Source organism: Eublepharis macularius, chromosome 1, assembly GCF_028583425.1.
Source record: "Eublepharis macularius isolate TG4126 chromosome 1, MPM_Emac_v1.0, whole genome shotgun sequence".
NCBI classification, from domain to species: Eukaryota; Metazoa; Chordata; class Lepidosauria; order Squamata; family Eublepharidae; genus Eublepharis; species Eublepharis macularius.
The window spans coordinates 24,160,013-24,181,432 of NC_072790.1; the positions used below are offsets into that span (position 1 = coordinate 24,160,013).

Consider the following 21,420-nt stretch of genomic DNA (forward strand, 5'->3'; position numbering starts at 1 on the left):
AATTATTATGGGGCATCGTATCAAAGGGAACATGATATAATAATGAAGTTAAATAAACAGGGCTTCCCTGCCACATCTGCACTGTTACAGGTCGGCGAATCTGTGCTGGTGAGACCCTTGCCAAAATGGAGCTCTTCCTGTTCTTTGCAAGTCTGCTGCAGAGATTTGTTTTCCAGCCAGCCCCTGGGATGTCTAAAGAAGACCTGGACCTGACCCCTGCAGTCGGGATTACTGCGCCTCCCATACCCTACCATTTCTGTGCTTTGCCACGTGCTTAGCATCCAGCCAAGCTTATCTCTCGTGTGCACAACACCCTCCTTTCATGCCTGCCAAGGACATTTCAGAGGATTCAAATTGTGCTGAATCACAAACCTTTGTGCTTCATACACCTGTCTGTGAAGCCCCAACAAACTAGTTCAATTTTATTCAAAACGGCCCCACTTCATGAGTCGTTTTGATGTATAGAGAAAAGCAGTCATGTTTTTGTGTCTTGTGATTGCTTATGTTCACCCATGTCAGATGTCTTTGAATCACAAAAACAAACCAGTAGGGCTACAGTGATACTGACTTCCAAGTGAGATCCATCCGTTAGTAGTAGCTATCTGGAGAAAACAAGTATGTTTCATTAATGCTATGTTCTGGACATCAGACTGGTCTCAGAAATATGTAAGGCCACAGGATTTGCTTACCTATTCCACTAACTTAAGAAGTTTTTTTGAGCAATTATGTTGCTTTAAGTCTGAGAAGTATTTATAAAGTAAAGCCCACAGTTCATTGAATGAATAAGCAAACCCAGCTGCCTTATGTGTGAAACAATCTTTCATTGAGAAAGAAATGTAGAGAATTATTCATACTGGCTTGGATCCAATAGGGTGTTTCTGTGGGCAGAAGGATTTTTGCCCACAAAGCACAACTTCGGGTGTGTTGGGAGATAAGAAAGACATTCTTTGTGGGCAGAAATCATTGGCTCCCATTGAATCCCAGCCACTAACTTGTGCCTTTCTGCTCTGGCATGTATCAAGCCTTCCTTTGATGAAAGATATTTGTTCTGCGTCAGGCAGGAGCTGGTGTCTGCAGAGTACTGCTGACCGATAACAAAAGCCGAAATATCAGAGAGGCTCTCGGGGGCTGAAGGAAACCAACAGCCAACCAAATGACTCCCTTGAGTAATAATCCACTCAAAATCCTGTTCAATGCAAGTGTTATTTGAGATATTCAATATCAGTTTGTTCATACCGTTTCTACCATATAGCACACCCTTATCAAATATCCATATAGTCAGTGGTGCAACCTCTTGTAATCCTAATTAAAGCATTCATAAACAGTAATATATCACACTCATCACAATTCAGTTGAACATTTAAAGTGAGAGAGTCAAGAAATTCATAACTAGTCAGAATAGTCCAAAAAACTCAAACAGTTCAGAACTTGTGCAAAAGAGCAGGTTCCCCTGTATAGTCAAAGGAGAAGGGCCCAATTAAAGTCCAAAGGTTAGTATGGCTGTACTCCTTCAAAGTGCTTACGTGCTCCTAGATTATAAAGAAACCATATGAGAAAGTCGGTTGTTTCCACAGATGAAAGTGCTTCTTGGTTTTATAATCTAGGAGCAAGTAAAGCATTTTGAAGGAGTTTCTCTACAGCAATACTAACCTTTGGACTTTGATTGGACCCTTCTCCTTTGGCTATACAGGGGAACCCGCTCTTTTGCACAAGTTAGTGCAAAATAGTGCTTTTTGCACTGTTCTGACTAGTTATGAATTTCTTGACTCTAGCACTTGAAATGTTCAACTGAATTGTGATCAGTGTGATATATTACTGTTTGTGAATGCTTTCGTTAGGATTATGAGAGGTTGCACCACTGATTATATGGATATTTGATAAGGGTGTGATATATGGTAGAAATGGTATGCACAAACCGATACTGAATAACTGAAATAACACTTGCATTGAACAGGATTTTGAGTGTATTATTACTCAGGGAGTGGTTTGGTTGGCTGAATAAACAGAGTCCGTCATTCAAAAGCATTGTCAAAGGCAGGCCAAGGTCAGTAGTCAGAGAAACAATCTGATAAGCCAGCGCAGGCAACAAGACAGTAATTCAGAGAACTCGTTGAAGCCGCACTGAAGGGGCCCTCCCTCACGCTCTTATGCTTTGAGTTTTACGTCAGCTTGCAACAGCTGCTTCCTCTAATGAGGTCCCTCCTCCCTCTGGAAAGGCCGATCAGCTCAGAGCTCTGAGGCGTGCTGATCTACATCGGACCTGTAAGTCTCCTCGGTGTCAGTGCTGATGTTGTTCTCCTGGGTCTGGGATCCTGGAGGGGATCAGGAAGCTGGCTGAGTCTGAACTGACAGCTCTGGGTGGGGAGGGGAAGCTTCATGGCCTCCAGGCTGGGATTCCCCGTCTGAGAGTTCAGCTGCGGCTGGCTGGTGGCTGACAGGCCTGAAATCCAGCTGCCCTCCCTCTGAGGAATCAGAGCTGCCAGCAAGCCTCGGCTGTTCCATGACAGCTATTTGGGAAAGCCTCTGTCTTTCCCACAGAGGGTCTTTTGGATTTGAAGACAATAATCACATGAGTGTTGAAAGAAAATAGATTTACTGAATCCCTCTGCTAATTCACAGGAAAGAAATTAACAAATACAGAACAGAGAATAAGTTATATGCTGCTGTCAGGAACCCCAGAAAATGGCAACGGGTGGTTCTGGCCCGTTGCAGAGCTCCGCGGTTCGTCCTGAGCTGAGGTTCACCAGTGGGGTGGCTCTCTGGGACTTATAAGACGAAAGTTACACAGCTACACGCGTGTGCATGTTTTCCCATATTTGGTCAGGGAAAGGAGCGATGCATTCAAGGGCAACTAATAAGCAGTAAGTGGGAAACATCCGATATGAAGGCAGCTGCTATCCTCCCTAAAAAATAACCCTGTACCAGGAACTTCCCACTTCAAAATGTAATAATAGGACACCGTGATTAGATAAAATAAATATTAAGGTTAAAAATTATTTTAAAGAGAAAAACATGTTGCCAAAACAGTGAAGAATGTTTAGTCTGAGCCTGCAAAGCAATCTGGATGTAAGATGGAGGAACTGGGATAAACCTGACTCCGCACATTCACAATAGTCTTCCGTAGGCATCGCTACAGCCTCTTTCCACTCAGACTTGGCTGAGTGGAATGGTAAGATACAAGCAAATCTTTTCTTAAAACATCTGATCACCTTGGTGCTTTTTCCATGGTTTTGTCCATTCGTATATTACTTTGGCTTGCAGTCACCTTCCTGATCAGCCACCCAGTCACAGGGCACAACTCTGTCTTTCTCCTTTCCATCTTTATCATAGGCATGTTCATGATCCTTGTTATAGTGCTATGTACCTGTAATGAGGATTATCAAATGCTGTGTATATTGAAGCTGTTATCAACATTAATCATAATAAAAATCATTGCCAAATCATTGTTTTGCTTCCCTACCTTTTATTTTAGACTAGTAAAACAGTTGCCATAGTGATGGATTGAGGTTTATGTGGCTATGCTATTACCGACCCATTACTATCTTCAGACAAAGGGTCCGAATTTCCACTTACCCAGCTAAAAAGGAAAGAGTTGGGTGTTATCTCCATATTAGTGACACTTCATGCTAAATTTCCAGACAACCTTTTTCTGAACCTGTATGTAAATACTGAACATCATGGGAGACAGAATATATATCTCTATAGGGCCACCATATTTCAGAGTCTATGGACCAAACAGCACCTTCTGAACATCACCTTCTGAGAGTGCAATCCTAAGCTGTTACTCCAGTCAAAGCCCTCTGAAACTCGGTTTAGGCATAACTCTGGTTAGGACTGCACTGTGAAACTGGTTTTCCAAGTAAGAACAGAATCATCTGAGCAAGGTGCTAAATATTCTAAATTCATCATCTCCACATATTCTTAAGTACTCGTGCACAAGTGCAACAATTATTTATTGCTTTATAAATGTTTATAACAAAGATAAAGAATACAGAATGCTAACATTAAAATGACCCATTTCTTCCTACAAAAATATGCAGACCCCCCTTCCCCCCGCATTCCTGGTATCTAGAGAGATTGAAATGGGGGAATCCTTACAGTACACTTTGGACCCTATTTATAATTAACTAGAATAACCTTCCAGATAATATTGTAACAAACCTTCAGTCAGGAGTCAAGAGGATTTACACCTGTTCTGTTCATTTGATGAATCATGCACCATCCACCTCATCATATACAGGGTTTTTATAGCTGGAATACATAGAAAATTGGGGAATAGTTCCCATAACATGGATAAGTTAAATGATTTGTGAGATACTGAGTTGTGTCTATATGAACAATTTGTGCTGTTCATTTCAGTTGGCAGACACCATCCTTGATCAAATTCTATTGCAAGTTTTGCTGTAACCCCGACAGACAACTTTTCATTATCAGGAAATGGATTGGATGGATCCTATTTCTGTGTTTTTCCTATTTGTCCTTACAATTGCATTCCTTTGGAAAATGAGCAATTTCTGGAATAGCAGCAGCCAAAATCTTCCACCAGGACCAAAACCATTGCCAATAATAGGAAACCTCCACCTAATGGATCTTAAGAGGCCTTCCAGAACCCTGTTAAAGGTGAGCTTCTTGTTCTTTTTGTTCCAGATCCTTGTGTTGGGCCGATCTTGCAAGAGAGACCTTCAGCATTTCCATTCTAAACAGAAGCATTAATCTTCAAACTAATATATGTCACTTACCTATGCATTCATAAAATGTATTTGATGCGTTGCCCTGATTTGGAAAACCTGGGCAAGCCTGATCTCATCAAATATTGCCTGCTAAGCGGTGCCCACGGTGGTTAGTAATTGGATGGGAGATCACCAAGGAAATTCAGGGTCACTTACGCAGAGGCAGGCAATGGCAAACCACCTCAGTTCATCTCTTAAGAGTCAAGTTAGAGTCAAGCTTGAAATCATGGGTGTCTGCTGGCTGAATTTTTAATTGATTTGTAGTTTTTTTTAACAGAGAACTGTGAGGCCTCTTCCAGAACAGGCAAAACAAAATTATACTCCTCTTTCAATTTAAACCAAATACATTTTTGCGAAAATAGCTGGTTTGTTTTACCTGATGCGGTTTTGCCCAATAACTGCACTGCTCTGGAGAATGTTGAAAGAGGAAAAACTTTCATTTCAAGGAATAAAGGAGTACAGATTTTCAAGTAAAACACTCTGAGCCCACTTGAGTTAAGTGGGCTTTCTTTTTATATCTTGCCTTACTGAGACAAAGCCCTTTTCTGAAACAAAGCCCACCTTCTAGCTGAGACAAAAGCCCACCCTCTCCTCTCAGCTGTAAGGGAAACTTTCCTTTCTTCCTTGTCTAGCTCGTTTTAACCAGCTTTGTTTACCAACTTCTCCTACCTTGCTATCTAAGCTGTTCTCTGCACAGTTACACATTCTTACACATTCAAAGTCAGGCGAGTTAAGCTATTTCGAATTGCATGCTAGTAATGGCTGTTCTATTGCACATTTTGCTCATATAATGGTGGGAGACTGGCTTGTTCAATGGTCTGTAGAACTCAAACACATTACCCAATTTGCTTGAATTGCCCAATTTGGTTGAATTTGAGGATTTTTCAAGGACTGGCAGAAGACACTCTGCTGCAATTTTTGTAACATTGTTTTAAAAAATCTCTGCTGCTCCTGGAAAACCCCCAGAGGGAATAATGAAAGTGCAAAGGATGTTGCAGATTTGTGTGGGGGCTGCAGTGGAATACTTCTGCAATTTCTGAAAGGAAACAAACAAACAAAAGAAGGAAGGCAAATAAAGAGTAGAAATGTAAAAAAAAAAGTCAGTCACTGTAAGAGTAGGAAAATGAGATGAATGCAGACATGGGTTTGGTTTTTTTTTAAATGCCAGTGGCTAGGTGAAGTTGTCTTGGTGGCTGGCTGTTACCTGTCAGACATTTTAGGAATTGGTAGAAAGAACTTAGTACCCCTGAACTGAGATATGTCTACTTTGCAGGAAGTGTCTGTAAAATTGCCACCACCCCCCGTTCAACCTGCTTCTAACTTAGAAGTTCTTTAGATTAGAAGGAGGACTATGTTCTGTGTGATTTTGGTGCCGTTAAGTGCAAAAACAGCTGCCTCAGAGCCTCCAATTGGTCCTCTCCCCATTGAAAAGAAAAGCCATGAAAATCACAATGGGAAAAAACTAAGGAATTTTGAGTCCAACTGTCATGTCTGAGCCCCATCCAAGCCAATATGGGTTCTGTTCTGCTATCTAGCCCCATTTCCCTGTCATGGGTTTAGAGATCCACATTGCTGATACTATGTTTTGCTTTCATATTGCAAAGGCTGAGTAGGCCACTTTCGTTTCTCCCTCTCTCAGCTGGGGTGATCTATTCCTTTGAAGCTCACTAAAAATGACCTTGGATATCTGAGATGTTGCGGTTCCTTTCTCTGTCTAGTCTAGCTGATGTATAAACTTAAAAGTTTCCCAGACTTCCTCCCACTTAAAACTTGTGGGCTGGGGAGGAGGGAAATGTTTGCGTATTTAGATCTGTGTGCTCCTTCAGCTTTCATTCCTTTCAAAGAAATTGTACTGCTTAGAAGGCTTCCTTGCCTCTAGTAAACTTATGGACCTGTGCCTATGAAAAGGATTTGATTTCTGAATAAAAGTCATTTAACCAAGGACCTGTGTCTTTCTGCAATGATCCAGGGATCTGTCTGCCATAGCCTGTCGTCCATAGCCTGACACCAACCTGGCAATTTCCACTGAAAAACTAACCAATCATGATAAAGATTTCACTTAACAGCTCTGACTTTTATAAAAATGGAAATTTTCAAAATACACACCCCTAGCAGTCAAATCATACTGGATACTTGAACAGCCTTCAAACGAATTTGATTGGTTTGACAGCTGCATCCTCCCTTTGAAAAATGAGATCTGGCCATGTTGTATATTCATAACTCTGATCACAGTTGGAGCTATCTCTGAAGACTGTTCAGGAACCTCTGTTGTTTTGCTAGGCAGCAAAATTGTACATTTGCTGAGCAGCATATCTCACCAAGCCTGATGGAGCTTCACTCTGTTTCCGAACACAACTCTGGTGTTTTTCTTTAAGGCCTTAAATAGACTCGACCCTAGGTACATGAAAGCCAGTTTGGCGTAGTGGTTAAGTGCATGAGACTCTAATCTGGAGAACCAGGTTTGATTCCCCACTCCTTCACATGAAGCCAGCTGGGTGGCCTTGGGTCGGTCACAGCTCTTTCAGAGCTCTCTCAGCTCCACCCACCTCAGGCTAAACTGCTTGTTGTTGTGGGGATAATAATAACATACTTTGTAAACTGCTCTGAGTGGGTGTTAAGTCATCCTGAAGAGCAGTATATAAATTGAATGTTGTTATAAATTGAATGTAGTTGACTACCATCCTCTTTATGAAGCCTGTCTGTCTAGTATATGAATATACTACCACAGATTATATTTCTATATCAAACCATCCTGATGTGTATCAATAAATCTTTCTTTGAAGAGCTAAACAAGTCAGTGTCCAAATTTATCTGGCAAGGGAAAAAACCAAGAATCAAACTGAAAACACTCCAAGATCTGAAAGAGAATGCTGGTTTTGCTTGACCGGACTGGAGAACTTATTATAAAGTGTGCTGCTTAGTTTGGATGAGAGAGTAGATTCTTTTAGAAAACTGAAGACTTTTGGCCCTAGAAGGACATGATTTGCAGTTAGGATGGCACGCATTAATATGGTATGGAAAGCCTAACGGACGTAAGTATTTCAAGAACCACCTGATTAGAAAATCCCTTATCTACTAATCTACTCTAAAATTCCACAATGGGTGTCACCTTTAGAAGCATTTTCACAGCCAAATGTATTTTCTCTAGAGAGGATTATTAGATATAAAGACCTTCTAGATGGTAAAGGAATATTAAAAACAAAAGAATTACAGCGACAAGGCATTAATTTAGACTGGTGGTCAAGGGCTCAGATTGAATCCAGATACAATAAAGATTAAAAATTGGGCAGTTTTTACTCAGAACAAAATGCTTTTGAAAAACTGTTATGAGATTCTGATGAAAAACTGATTATATCTATATCTATATCTATATCTATATCTATATCTATATCTATATCTATATCTATATCTATATCTATATCTATATCTATATCTATATCTATATATTAATGCAAATGAAGAGGAAAAATGAGGGGGGGGAAGAATATAAGATTAAATGGAAATAAAATTTAGGATATATTATTGATTCGATGCATATTATTCAATGGAATAAGATATGGAAAGTGAATGTTAAATAACTAAGTCAGTTGCATTTAGAGAGAACTTATATAAGATATTTTATAGATGGTTCTTAACTCCAGATAGACTTGCCAAAATGTATAAAAATATGTCAAATAACTGCCGGAAATGTGGGAAGCATAAAGGAACATTCTATCATATGTGGTGAACTTGTAAAGAGGTACATAAATTTAGGATAATGGTGCATACGTTATTACAAACAACCTTACAGACATTAATTCCCTTTAAACCAGAGATATTTTTGTTAACCTGTATACCAGAAGAGCTGAACAAAGACCAGAAATACTTCATAATACATATATTAACAACGGCAAGAATTCTACTAGCATTTTATTGGAAACGACCAATAACACCTCAGCAAGAGGAACTAATAGCAAAGATAATGGAAAATACAGAAATGGACAAACTAACTTCACTAATGAAAGTATAAATGGAAACATATTTTGCTGCCCCGTGGACCTCTTTTTACAACTGGATGAAAAACAAGTATAAAGACCTCAATATAGTAACCATATGAAGGCAGTATTGTAATTTGTTACTAGTAATCACAGTTGAATGATTGGTAGTATGAAATGATATGATATGTAGATAAGTAGAATGCTGATACAAGCAGACTTTATGATTTTTCTATTATTTCTCCTTTTCCTACCCCCCTTTCCCCTGCTCCTATTGTTATGAGAAAACTAATAAAATACCTACTTTACAAAAAAAGAGTCACCGAGAGGCCTTGTGTGTACTGATGTGGGTGGCCACAAAAGGCAGGGTCTTCTCTGAGACCACCACAATTATGGACCTACCTCTGCCATGTATGCTGGCACTTTTGTGCCAAATGTTAGGTGCTGCCAGTTTTAAACATTTCTACTTGCCCAGGCCTTTGGTGTTTCAATTGGTACTTAACTGGTGTTTTCGACTCAGCTCATCAATATCTTGAAGACCTGAACTATCATTTTCACTTTTTAAAATTCCATTTCAGTTAGCCAAGCAGTATGGTCCCGTCTTCAGCATCCAAATGGGATCCCAGAAAATGGTCGTTCTAACAGGCTATGAGACTGTAAAAGAGGCTTTGGTGAACCAGGCAGATCTATTTGTGGAGCGGGCCAAGTTTCCAATCTGGGAGGATGTAGAAGGCTATGGTGAGGAAAATGCTTTGAAATAGCAGGCGGTATTGCTTACTGATGTGTCACTGCAACAACTACCAAATAATACTAGGAGACATGAAAAGTGGAATTTTCCAGACTATAGAATAGTTGGGCTTAATCAACAGCTTGAGAGTAGCTTGCTACTTATTCTACACTTACATATAGATCTGCAGGCATTAGGAGGAGATGAAGTAAATCTCCCTGTGTGAAAAGATTCACACGTTGATTTCTGCCAATCAAGCAACTGTTAAAGGGGTAGGCTGAACTGGATGTCTTTCAATTGGCAGGGTTATTTATTTATTTAATAATGATAACAACAAAAAGTTCTTATGTACCATACTTCTAGACATATTAGTGCCTCACTCAGAGTGGCGAACAAAGTCAGTGTAGTATTATCCCCACAAAACAGCTGGGGAGCTGAGGCTGAGATGAGTGGCTAACCAAAGGCCACCTGCTGACTTCATGGCAGTAATAGAATTCGAACTAGCGGAGTGCTGATTTGCAGTCCAACCACTTAAACACTATGCTATAGCAGTTCTCTTTTTATTTTCTTTCATCATAAAACTTAAGCCATGCACAGCTGTCCAAGGAGATCTCCCATCTAGGCTCACTGAGTTTTAGTGAAGTAGTTGCAGCATCACTGTGTTTTCCATTCCTATACAGTCTGATGCAGTTAATAGTTAATTCAAAGGTATGCTCTTGCACAAAGCAAAGAAAAACAGACTTTTCATGGAATGTGCTTTCCCTTGCCATCTTCAGTCTTACCCTTTTAGATAAGGAGTTTGAGAGCACAGAGAAGTGGTGATGGTTCTTTCTGGTCCATTCTCCAGAGCACCAAAAACTCCAGTAGCCAAGAACATGGCCGTAGCAAGGCTTGCCGGCACCGGGGGGAAGCTTTAGGGCTGTTGCCACCCCTGTGACTATTAGTGTGTGCACATGCACCTGGACTGTGTGATGATGTCATTGCACATGACATCATCATGCAGGGCACGCCGCCCCCAGGAGTGCACCCACAATTCCGTATGCTCCTCGGCCAGCAGCTGCGAACCAGCCACCCTATCAGCACAGCAGGCAGCTGGGACGGTGCGTGGGCAGCTTACCACCCTTTCCCATTCAGTTGCCCCACGAACCACCCCATCCGCCTGCCATGCCGACGGCTGTGCCTGACCCGCAGCTGTTGCACCCAGCTGGGAGTACGTGATGGTGATGGCAGTGCAGGGCAACTGAGCAGGAGGGCTGGGAGGCCGCCCCCTCAGCTGCCCCGTGCTGCCACCGCCAGCACGCGCTCCTGGCTGGGTGCAGCAGCTGCAGGCCAGGCATAGCCATCGGTGTGGCAGGTGGCCAGGGCAGCAGGCGGGTGGCCTCCCAGCCCTCCCACTCAGCTGCCAGCGCTGCTGCTGCCAGCTCTGCGGCTCATGCTCCCAGCCAGCAGCCGTGCCCAGTGCCCCCTCTTCATTGGTGCTGGGGGTAGGCAACCCCCCTTCCTTCCCTAGATCCGGCCCTGGCCAAGAAATCACAAATCAAGAGGATGGAACCTAGTTCTGTTCTTCCCAGGGCACTCTTGTGATGCTGTCAAAGATGAAAGTATACATAGATTGTTGTACAACAAGTTAGAAAAAACTACAGCAGAGTTCGCTAGCATACAGGTGTATTGCTTAGTATAATATGCTGTAATCCATATATCAGACAGAAACTAGTTCTAGTCTTTCCAGAGCACTCTTGTAATGCTTTGCCTCTGGAAGTTAGTGCCATTTCAGGGGCCACTGCTGTGATATGGGGGTCCTGCTATGAGGCTGTGTCTCCATGGGGTTCCTGGTCTTCTGCAAAATGATCTTGACATACTATTATTACTTTCACCAAGAACACTAGATGTTCTTTACTTTTTTTTGTCTTTTGTTTTAGAGCAACTACTTCACATCTTTGCAATGCTTGACTGGAAGGGGAACTCTTGATCCCCAACCCTTAATTTTATTCAATGTGTGGCCACAGGAAAAAATTAGAATGCTACAAATGGAGCGAAATGTTGCAGTGGGAAAAACCCTGCACATCGTTTGTGACATCCTAGGGAGCATTCCTCCAACTTAAGTGACTCTTATTCTAGAGGCAGAGCCACTTAAAGTGGGCAAATATTCCTTAGACTGGAAGAAGACTCCTTGGATGATGTTTGGATCCACCCCTTTCTGTAGTCTATCTTTCACTATGGGTGTGCAAATGAGAGCCCCATGTGCATCTATACACAGAACACATAGAGCAGAACCACAAGTGACAAAAGGCACAGGTTGGACACTTGCCAGCTTCCCTCAAGTTTTGGCGGGAAATGTAGGCAGCTTGCCGGAATGCTGGACAAGTGACAGTTGAAAAGTCCATTGGACAGCAGTCAGAGAGCCAAGCTGCAAGACCAGGATGCCTACATTTCCCATCAAAACTTGAGGGAAGCTGACTAGTGTGCAATCTGTGCCTTTTGTCACTTGTGGTTCTGCTATATAGAAACCATATTGCACCCTTTCATCCTGGGCTCCCTGCAATGCACAAGACCTCCTTCTATACACCTCCTAGCTTTTGTGTATATAGTCCTAAGGTTTGTGCCAGGCCTTCATGATGGGTCTTTTTTTTTATTCCATTCAGGAATTATTTTTTCTCATGGTGAGAACTGGAAAGTGATGCGAAGGTTTACGTTAACCACGTTGCGTGATTTTGGAATGGGCAAGAGGACCATAGAGGACAGAATTGTCGAAGAATGCCATTGTCTAATACAGAAGTTTGAATCTTACAAAGGTGGGTTGGTGTTATCTTCTGAGCTCTAACCACATACCTACAAGCCACAATATAAATTGATTTTTGTAATGATATATTCTCATGTCTTTCCCCAAAGAACACTAAGAATTGTAATTTGAGGGCTCTGATCATTATAATTTCTATGAGTCCCTGGGGGAGACAGAATTAACATTAAACCAGTTTAAGCCTGTGGTACATAGGTGTCCAGCAAGATTTCTTATAGCCTTCCAGGCCTTATTAACATTTCTTAGTCAAAACAACCACGTATAACACTAAACATCATTTTCTGCATAATATATAGCATGAGCAAGATGAATCCATTGTAGACCCCCCCACACACACACACACCCTTTTAGACAGATGTACAAATCTCAAAACTTAATTGAGTCCAAGGACAGCTGGTTCTTCTGGTTTCCAGTAGATACTGGCTGTACTGAATGTGGATTGGTTGGCCATGTGACAATCACAGAAAAAAGGGGGTGGGGGCACACCAAGTCCAAATGAGGAAGAAACAGCAAACAGTGCAAGCGAAGAATTCTTTAATGTTGAGTAGCCCCTACACATTTCCCCTCAACTTCAGAATCTTCAGAATTCTTTTAGATGTCTATTCCATACATGCATCGAAATGCATAGGGGTAATTCAATATTAAAGAATTCTTTCTTTGCACCATTCACTGTTTCTTTGTCCCTGTGATAGTTCATGAAAACCGCCTCCCCTTCTGGCTGTGGAGAGAACTATTTGGCTAGATCACAAGACGATCACAAAGGCATCCCTACCCTCTAACTCACCCTTAGCAAATTTTCAAGTTTTAAAAAATATGAAGTGTCTTAAAAGAAGGGTTCAGAACAAGTATGTAAATTGCCAGACATGCCAGGCATGTCTGGTGGGGAAAGGGTTGAACAAGTCAAACGCCTGCCCAAAAGCCAGTTTGGTGTAGTGGTTAAGTGTGCGGGACTCTAATCTGGAGAGCCAGGTTTGATTCCCTACTCCTCCACTTGAAGCCAGCTGGGTGACCTTGGGTCAGTCACAGCTTCTAGCTCTCTCAGCCCCACCCACCTCACAGGGTGTTTTGTTGTAGGGATAATAATTGTCAGGGCTTGCCACAGCTGCCGCTGGGCATGGCACTGGGCAGTCTGCCCCTGACATCACAGGGGGGCCAGGGATTCTGCAGGACCCTGCTCTGTGGAAGGAGGGGCGGTATACCTCACCCTGACTCCCTCTCAATCCACTCGCTGGCCTGCTCAACCTGGCCTGCTTACCCCCTGCATCTTCCACCATCTCTTCCTCCCAAGACTCTCCTTCAAGCCTCCACTCTCCTTCTTGCCTTTTCCTTGGCTTCTCTCCACTCCAACTCTGCTCCATCACTCCTACTCAAACCCACCACCCCAGAGCTCTTCCCAGCCACCCTTTATAGGGTTTCCTTTCTCCACCCCGCCCTCCTTCCAGGCTTGTTCCCTCTCCTGACTGGGCCCAGCTGTGCATTCCTCCAGGTGTTTTCCTCCAACCACTAATCCCTCCTGGGCTCTTTTGCCTTGCTGGCAGGGTGGGGTTGAGTGCGAGCCATCCCCAGCTGAGGGCTCCTTGGCCTTGCTCACGAGGAGCTGCCCCAGCCAGCCTCTGTGCTATTGGGCTTGCCTGGCCTTGCTCACGAGGAGCTGCCCCAGCCAGCCTCTGAGCTACTGAGCTTGCCTGGCCCTGCTCACGAGGAGCTGCCTTAGCCAGCTTCTGCGCTGCCTGCTCAGCAATGCTGGGCGGAGCTACCCATCCCCTCCCCCAGAATGCCTGTGGCAGCCCCCCCTGGAGAGGCTTGGCTTCTAGCAACTCCTGAGCCAGGCTGCTGTCTTCTAGCCATGGTGTGGCTCTGGGCTGCAGCGGCGGCGTCCTCTCCCTGCCAGGTAAGGGCTCTGCTTGGGCTGCTGCTGCTGCTGCTGCTGCTGCTGCTGCTGCTGCTGCTGCTGCTGCTGCTGCTGCTGCTGCTGCTGCTGCTGCTGCTGCTGCTGCTGCTGCTGCTGCTGCTGCTGCTGCTGGACCCACCTTCCCCCTGCTATGGCCCTTTCCTTCCAGCCTGCTTAGCCCCCTCTCTTCCCCCTGGAAGGTGGGGCTAGCTGGTCTCTCCTTGCCCCCTCCACACCTCTGAGGTCCTGGCCTTTTGCCCCTTCCCCCTGGAGTAGGTAGGTTCTGGCCCTGGTTGCTGGCTTGGGGGGTGGAGTTGCTGCCACCCTTTTGTCCCCTGCTGTTCCCTCTTGTCAAGTCTGGGGGCTGGGGCTCAGACCCCGGACAATAATGACATATGGTTGTTGTGGGTTTTCCGGGCTGTATTGCCGTGGTCTTGGCATTGTAGTTCCTGACGTTTCGCCAGCAGCTGTGGCTGGCATCTTCAGAGGTGTAGCACCAAAAGACAGAGAGATCTCTGTCTTTTGGTGCTACACCTCTGAAGATGCCAGCCACAGCTGCTGGCGAAACGTCAGGAACTACAATGCCAAGACCACGGCAATATAGCCCGGAAAACCCACAACAACCATCATTCTCCAGCCGTGAAAACCTTCGACAATACAATAATGACATACTTTGTAAAATGCTCTGAGTGGGTGTTAAGTCATCCTGAAGGGCGGTATATAAATCGAATGATTATTGTTATTGTTATAATAACATGGGAGCATGAAAATCCACGTCAGAGTCAAAGCTATGAATGTACGTCAATAGAAGAGGAAGTACAGGTTGAAGCAGAACTAGCCATGAAACATCTCCCATGCTCCAGGAAAGTGATATTTCTGTCTTCTCCTTAACATTAGAACAATTCCAGTGTGAACTGAGTTTTTACTGGAGTGTTTTGTCAGTGAAGAGCAAAAGTAAAGCTCTTTCCACAGTAAATGTTACTTTTTTAAATAGGAAAACCATTTGAGAGCACTATCACCATGAACGCTGCTATTGCTAATATTATCGTGTCCATATTGCTTGGCAAGCGATATGAATATGAAGATCCCGCATTTTTAAGACTAATGAAGTTGATCAATGAAAATGTCCGGCTTCTTGCAAGTCCCACTGTCAAGGTAATCTAACCACATAAAATGGGTTAAATAATTGTTTGGAATTTTGCTCCATATATTGCAGGCAGGATTAAACCAGGCAAAATTGCCAGAAAACCTTTCCTAGGTTCCAGTGTAGTCTTACACACAAACTAACACTACTGTGTGAAAGCAGAGAAATCTTTATTAATTAACAAATAGAATAAAGTAGTTAAAAAGCCAGTATAGTTTCAGCAGATCATATAAATAACCAAGCTAACGGACTAGATAATAGCATACACCAGACACTTGAGTGGTAGCATATGCATATAATAATCCAGTCCATCAGATTTCGGCCCTGGATCGGATCTGGGGGTTTAACCTTGTTTATTCCCAATTGCATAAATCCAGCTTTTTTTGCCTGTTCCCACAGCCAAATCTCAGACTCAAATAACCAAAGATATTAGGTATTTAAGTTTAAATTAATTATTATATAGTTTGACAATACTTAGAGAAGAAATGGGACGTGAAGGGGGAGGTATGGGGGCTAGATAATTATTAACTGAATAACTAGAGAGGAGATGTTGATCTTTACAAGAAATATAGATAAGCTAGAAATGTAATCTATGGTTTAGAAATGTATTTTAAAATGGAAAGCATTTAAAGAAGGTAATTAAGGGTATAAGAATTAATTATAGAAGTTAAATAGAGATATTAGATGTAGAGGTGGACAGCAGGTTGGAAAACTGTTGGAAATCTAAGATAAGGGGGGGAAAGGGTGGGAGAATAAGAAAACAAGGGGATTAATGGAAAATCTGTATTTTTTTCTGTCTTTTATTACTCACCCAATACAATTTTTTTTTTAAAAAAATTATTATATAGTTTGAGAATTATACAAAAGACAGCAAAGGAAAACTGGAAATGATGGTCCAAGATGAGTGAATGGTGGTCTGTATCATGGCTGGGTCAAATCACTATTCTTTAAGTATTTACTTAAGTAGAAAAGATCAGAAGGAAAAGTGAGACAATATAATCACAATGGCATTGGGTCAAATCTGAGACTATTAGAGAAAGTAGATGATGGAAAGTTTTCCAGTTTTAGTACTGGTAATGGGCAGTAAGAAGTTTAGTCCAGCTTACATCTGCAGGTAATTTGCATTATGGGAGAAAGCAGGCATGGAAAGATATCAGTAAGAAAGAGAAAATAAAGCCCTGAGAATATTTCAACTATTTATAGCCTGCTGGAACGGAAGGCCAATTCTAGAAATGTCTATCAAGAAAGATGAGCAAAAACTGTAAAGTTAGAAATCCCAGATAAGATCTGGGCAACCATTTTTTAAAATGTATACTAGTATACAAAAATGTGTGGTGATTAGAGAGAACTGCCTAAAGGTGATTTATGGATGGTACCTTATATCATATAAGTTTGATATAAGTTATATCATACAAGTTTGATGTAGTGGTTGAGAGCACGGGACTCTAATCTGGAGAGCCGGGTTTGATTCCCTACTCCTCCACTTGAAGCCAGCTGGGTGACCCTGAGTCAGTCACAGCTTTTAGGAGCTCTCTCTGCCACACCCAACTCACAGGGTATTTTGTTGTGGGGATAATAATGACATACTTTGTAAACCACTCTGAGTGGGCATTAAGTTGTCCTGAAGGGCAGTATATAAATCGAATATTATTATTATTATGTTAGTAAAAATGTTCCCAAACTCCTCAGGTTTCTCTTGGAGATGTAAGAAAATAATCATGCCTTTCTACACATGTGGTGGGAGTATAGTATTGTTAAAAGCTTCATATGTTTCAGAAAGGGTTAAGAGATATGAAAATAAATATAGATGCAGAGGAGTTAGCCATGTTAGTCTGTAGTCACAAAATAGTAAAGAGTCCAGTAGCACCTTTAAGACTAACCAACTTTACTGTAGCGTAAGCTTTCAAGAACCACAGCTGTAGATATTGATTATGGAACAGAACATGATAAGAATTAAATCGGAGGAAGAGTTATCTTCTTGTTACGGATGGTTCCAAGATAGACAGATCAGAGACCTTTATAATTCGGATTGTTCAAAAGAAGGAATTAAATGGGAAAACTCAGAGTTGGAAGAGACTATACTACAAGAAAGCAAAAAGAAGATATTTAAGATTTATAAAATACTTTTGAAGTGGTATACAGAGGATGAGACGGTCAAAGTACAGATGGTGAAATGGGCAATTAATTGTCATAAAGAAATAACAATGGAATCATGGGAATATTTATGGAAAACTACACTGAAGATTTCAACTTGTACCAGTATTAAAGAGAATGTTTATAAAATGATCTATAGATGGTATTTCACACCAAAGAAGATTGCGCTTGGAAATGCTAACATGTCAGATAAATGCTGGAAATGTAAAAAGCATGAAGGATCATTGTATCATATGTGGTGGACATGTGAAATAGCCAGACAGTTCTGGAGAGATATTATAGAAGTAATAAATGAGATATTGCAGATTCAAATAAAGAACCCAGAACTATTGCTATTGAACTTAAGCATGGAAGATGTTCCTACTCAATACCGAACATTACTATTTTATATGATGACGGCAGCAAGACTTTTATATGCGCAAAAATGGAAGGTGCAAGAAATACCAACTATTGAAGATCGGATGCATAAATTGCTGTACATGGCGGAAATGGATAAAATGACAAGGAAGCTGAGAGATCAGAATCCAGCGGAATTTTTTACAGACTGGGGAAGATTGAAAACATATTTAGAAAAGAAGTGGGACGTAAAGGGGGAATTATGGCAATTTGAAAATTATTAGAATGGATTTGTTATTAGAAGAGAGAGTCTTTACCATATGAAGTGAAGTATTAGCTAATTGTTAGCCCAAATGTAAGTGGACTTAGAGTTAATAGATATTGTTAGAATTACTAAAGTAGATATTCTATCCGACAGTTAGTTTAAATTAAAATATATGTGGAGCTAATATAAAGTAATAGATAATAGATTTTAAGTTTATAACAATATTTTTGAAGTTAATAGATAGGGCTTAGTTGAATAAAAGAGTAAGTAAACATGAGATGAGTTACAGAAAAAAGGGACAGATTGGGAATAGATTAGGCTATAAGGTTGGAAAGCTGTTGGAAGTCTTGGAAAAGGGGGGAGGGAAAGGGTGGGGGAAAGGATAATGAGATGCTATTTGAAAGTTGTATATTAATATTCTCACTTAATAAAAATTTTCTAAAAAAAAAAAAGAACCACAGCTGTCTTCATCAGATGCATAAATATACAGTTTATACCACTGATGGCTCTCCTAGGGCATAACATGGAACAACTGCCTAGAAATTTATGATACCAAGTTTTACATTTACTGGTTGCAGCATGAATTTTAATACATATAGCTGCTAAGCAGGATCAGCTGTGGTCCGTATTTGGGTGGGAAACCACCAAGGAAGGCCTGGGTTGCTGGATCACAGAATACAGCACTAAACCGAAGGAGGGTTAATTCTTCTGAATTAATTCTCTGAGGAAAAGAAGCAATGATATTTTAATTTTAAAAGTTCTTTGAACTCTGCCTGAGATTCACCATTTAGCCTTGGTGCTTTCTTCATCTTTTCCTTTCTCATCTGTTATTCTTTTAGTTGTACAACATGTTTCCTGCTCTGGGCTTCCTTTTTGGCATTCGCAAGACTATCCTTAAAAACAACATAGAAATGGGCAAGTTCATACAGGACATTTTCATAGAACGCCGTAAGGAATTGGATGTGAATGACCAGAGGAACTTTGTTGATGCTTTTCTAATCCGACAGCAAGAGGTAACAGTCTTTAAACATGACAAGTAACAACAGGTGGACCTTTCAAACCTATAAAAATACACTTGAGTGTGAATGCACAGTAAGGAGTTTAGTTTTACAAAAGGACAGCCTACAAGAGAACCAGCTGAGATTTTCACACCTTTAGAAAGTGTTATTGTTATTGGAACAATAGGTTATTGGAACTGTCGCTGTAGAGACACACATTAGATGCAGACCAGAAAGCAAAAACTGCAGACCTCATAGGTCTGGTGGGTGTTTGGAGAGAAAAGACTCTGACTCTTCATCGGACTATGTCCTGTGTTCCTACTCCTTCCTTATGTTTATCCTCTGACTTCTTTATTTTCTTCCTTCCCTCTCTACTCAGGTTGCCAACCTTTCTTTTGGCTACAGGAATAGTCTTTGCACATTCTTCCTTGATAATATCTCTGGTTTCTTGTGTCCAATTAAGATCCAAAGACTCATGCAGACACAAAGTTAAAAAAATGCAAGTAATTTTAGAATCATATGTCTAATTAATATCGAGATGAAAAACAATTAGTTGCTACCTCTCTAAATTCAAGCAGGAGCCCTTGCTTAATCACACAACCTAAATTGCTCAGGGCTTTTCCTTGTTGTTGAGTTCTCTTGCTGAGCTAACTTTCTGGGCTTTTCTCAGCTTTAGCTGTTTTGCCCTTATCTTCCTTTCATTGGCAATTAAGAGAGAAAATCAAAATTTAAAAAAGGAGGAAGGAATAGCCTGAGTAATGATGAACTGGTAATCAGAGCTCCTTCTAAGCCTTCTAAGCTACAGTTCGCTCCAATCACACCCAAACAAGGAGTGGAAGGAGACTTCAACAATGAATCTCTAAGACAAAGGGGGAGGGGGAGAAAGAGGGCAGGAGAGAGCAAAAAAAAAATATTACACATAGCCTAGAGTTTAATAGTTTTTAAGCAGAGTTTCAAGGAAAGGGGGGGGGAGAAATAAAATAGAATAAAATAAAATAAAGAACATTCCAGCTGATATATATACAAATAGTCCACAGCAGAGTTACTCAGCCTTCTGGCCAGCCTGGCTCTAGTTTTGCTTTGATGTTGTCCACTTCAAAGGACACAGAAGATCCTTAAGTCCTCTAATTAAAAAGAAGCCTAAAATCTTCTGATCTTCCTTCAGACATGAGAGCAGGAGCATCCCATATCAGTCAAGAGACAGACTTGATTTCCCCAACCCTGCCTGGCATTTAAGCCCAGAAAACACAGCCAGCAAGAGGGCAGAAAGAAATGTGTGCTCCTAGTCAGTCACCATCTTCATTGACCTCACTCAGTGCTTTCGTGTAGGGATTAAACAGCATGAAAGACAAGATAGAAGCTTGTGAGATCTCAGCACAAAAATACCAAGCCGAAACAATAGCAATTTCCCAGGACTACTTTCTGATCCTGGTCCCCTAGAAAACAATTGTAACCATTAGCATGCTGTGTCCTTGTACATATCCCAGCCTCCTGCACAAGAAGTTTACTATTGGCAATATCAAAAAGAGTCCAGTAGCACCTTTAAGACTAACCAATTTTATTATAGCATAAGCTTTCAAGAATCAAGTTCTCTTCATCAGGACTCTTTTTGATTTTGCTACTACAGACTAACACGGCTAACTCCTCTGGAACTATTGGCAATGGCACTGAATGCCGATCCCAGAGAATCAAGAGGATTATCAGTCAGGGTGACCAAGGATCAACAAAAGTCAGATTGAAATGGAATGGATCCAGGTAATCCATTCTAACTAAGGAAGTATGGAAAACTATGGTCAAAAGGAGATGCTAGTGGCCAAACCATAAGCGTTAATATCATTAAAGTCCAGAGAGGCCATCAGAGAGTGTAGGTGTTGGGGGTGTCAGTTATCTCACCAATTTGTTTTATGATAAAGATTCAGTAGTTGGCAACATTCAGAGTCTGTAGCCTGCTTTGGGTTTTCAACAGCTTTTCTACAGTCATCTGAAGAGCTCTTGAATTATCTTGGTCCAAATTAGGTTGAAATAAGGCTGCCAAGTCTGGCAGTGGAGTTGGGGGATCTCTGCTCCCACTCTCCGCCCCCTGCCACCATTTACCAGGCTGGTAAAGGGGAAAGTGGGAGAACAGGTGCACTTCCGGTGCAGCGTGATGTCACTTCCAAGAGTGATGTCATCTTGCAGGGCCTGGGAGTATGAAGGGCAAACCGTTTACACAACCCCTTCTGCTTTCAACATTATACTAGCTGAGGGAAAACAGGAAGTATAATTCAATCATGCTTCTTGTTTTCTCTCATTCAGGGAACATCCAATAACAAGCAACCCATTGCTGATTTGGGCCCCAGTCGTGTAAAGTCTGAATCATTTGGGGCCCAAATCAGCCTGGTGCAAAGTCCAGGGGCGCTCTCGG

At 41.7% G+C, this 21,420-nt stretch overlaps 2 protein-coding genes across 3 annotated transcripts in view; both read left to right on the forward strand.

The window, feature by feature from the left end:
- Positions 1-312, forward strand: part of LOC129341933 (cytochrome P450 2K6-like) — a 29,839-nt gene extending 29,527 nt beyond the window's left edge. The window contains exon 9 of the mRNA XM_054997295.1: positions 91-312. Within this exon, the coding sequence (XP_054853270.1) occupies positions 91-278 (188 nt within the window). The 3' untranslated portion in view covers positions 279-312. The remainder of the gene's footprint in view (positions 1-90) is intronic.
- Positions 313-2,004: 1,692 nt separating this feature from the next.
- LOC129341925 (cytochrome P450 2K6-like) overlaps positions 2,005-21,420 on the forward strand; it is a 35,689-nt gene continuing 16,273 nt past the window's right edge. Inside the window, exons 1-6 of one of the 2 annotated variants that reach the window (XM_054997284.1) lie at positions 2,005-2,262; positions 4,435-4,620; positions 9,283-9,442; positions 12,074-12,223; positions 15,114-15,274; positions 18,858-19,031. In XM_054997284.1, the coding sequence (XP_054853259.1) occupies positions 4,438-4,620; positions 9,283-9,442; positions 12,074-12,223; positions 15,114-15,274; positions 18,858-19,031 (828 nt within the window). In that variant the 5' untranslated portion in view covers positions 2,005-2,262; positions 4,435-4,437. Of the gene's footprint in view, positions 2,263-4,359; positions 4,621-9,282; positions 9,443-12,073; positions 12,224-15,113; positions 15,275-18,857; positions 19,032-21,420 lie in introns of both variants that reach the window. The other variant, XM_054997281.1, reaches the window with a different exon arrangement.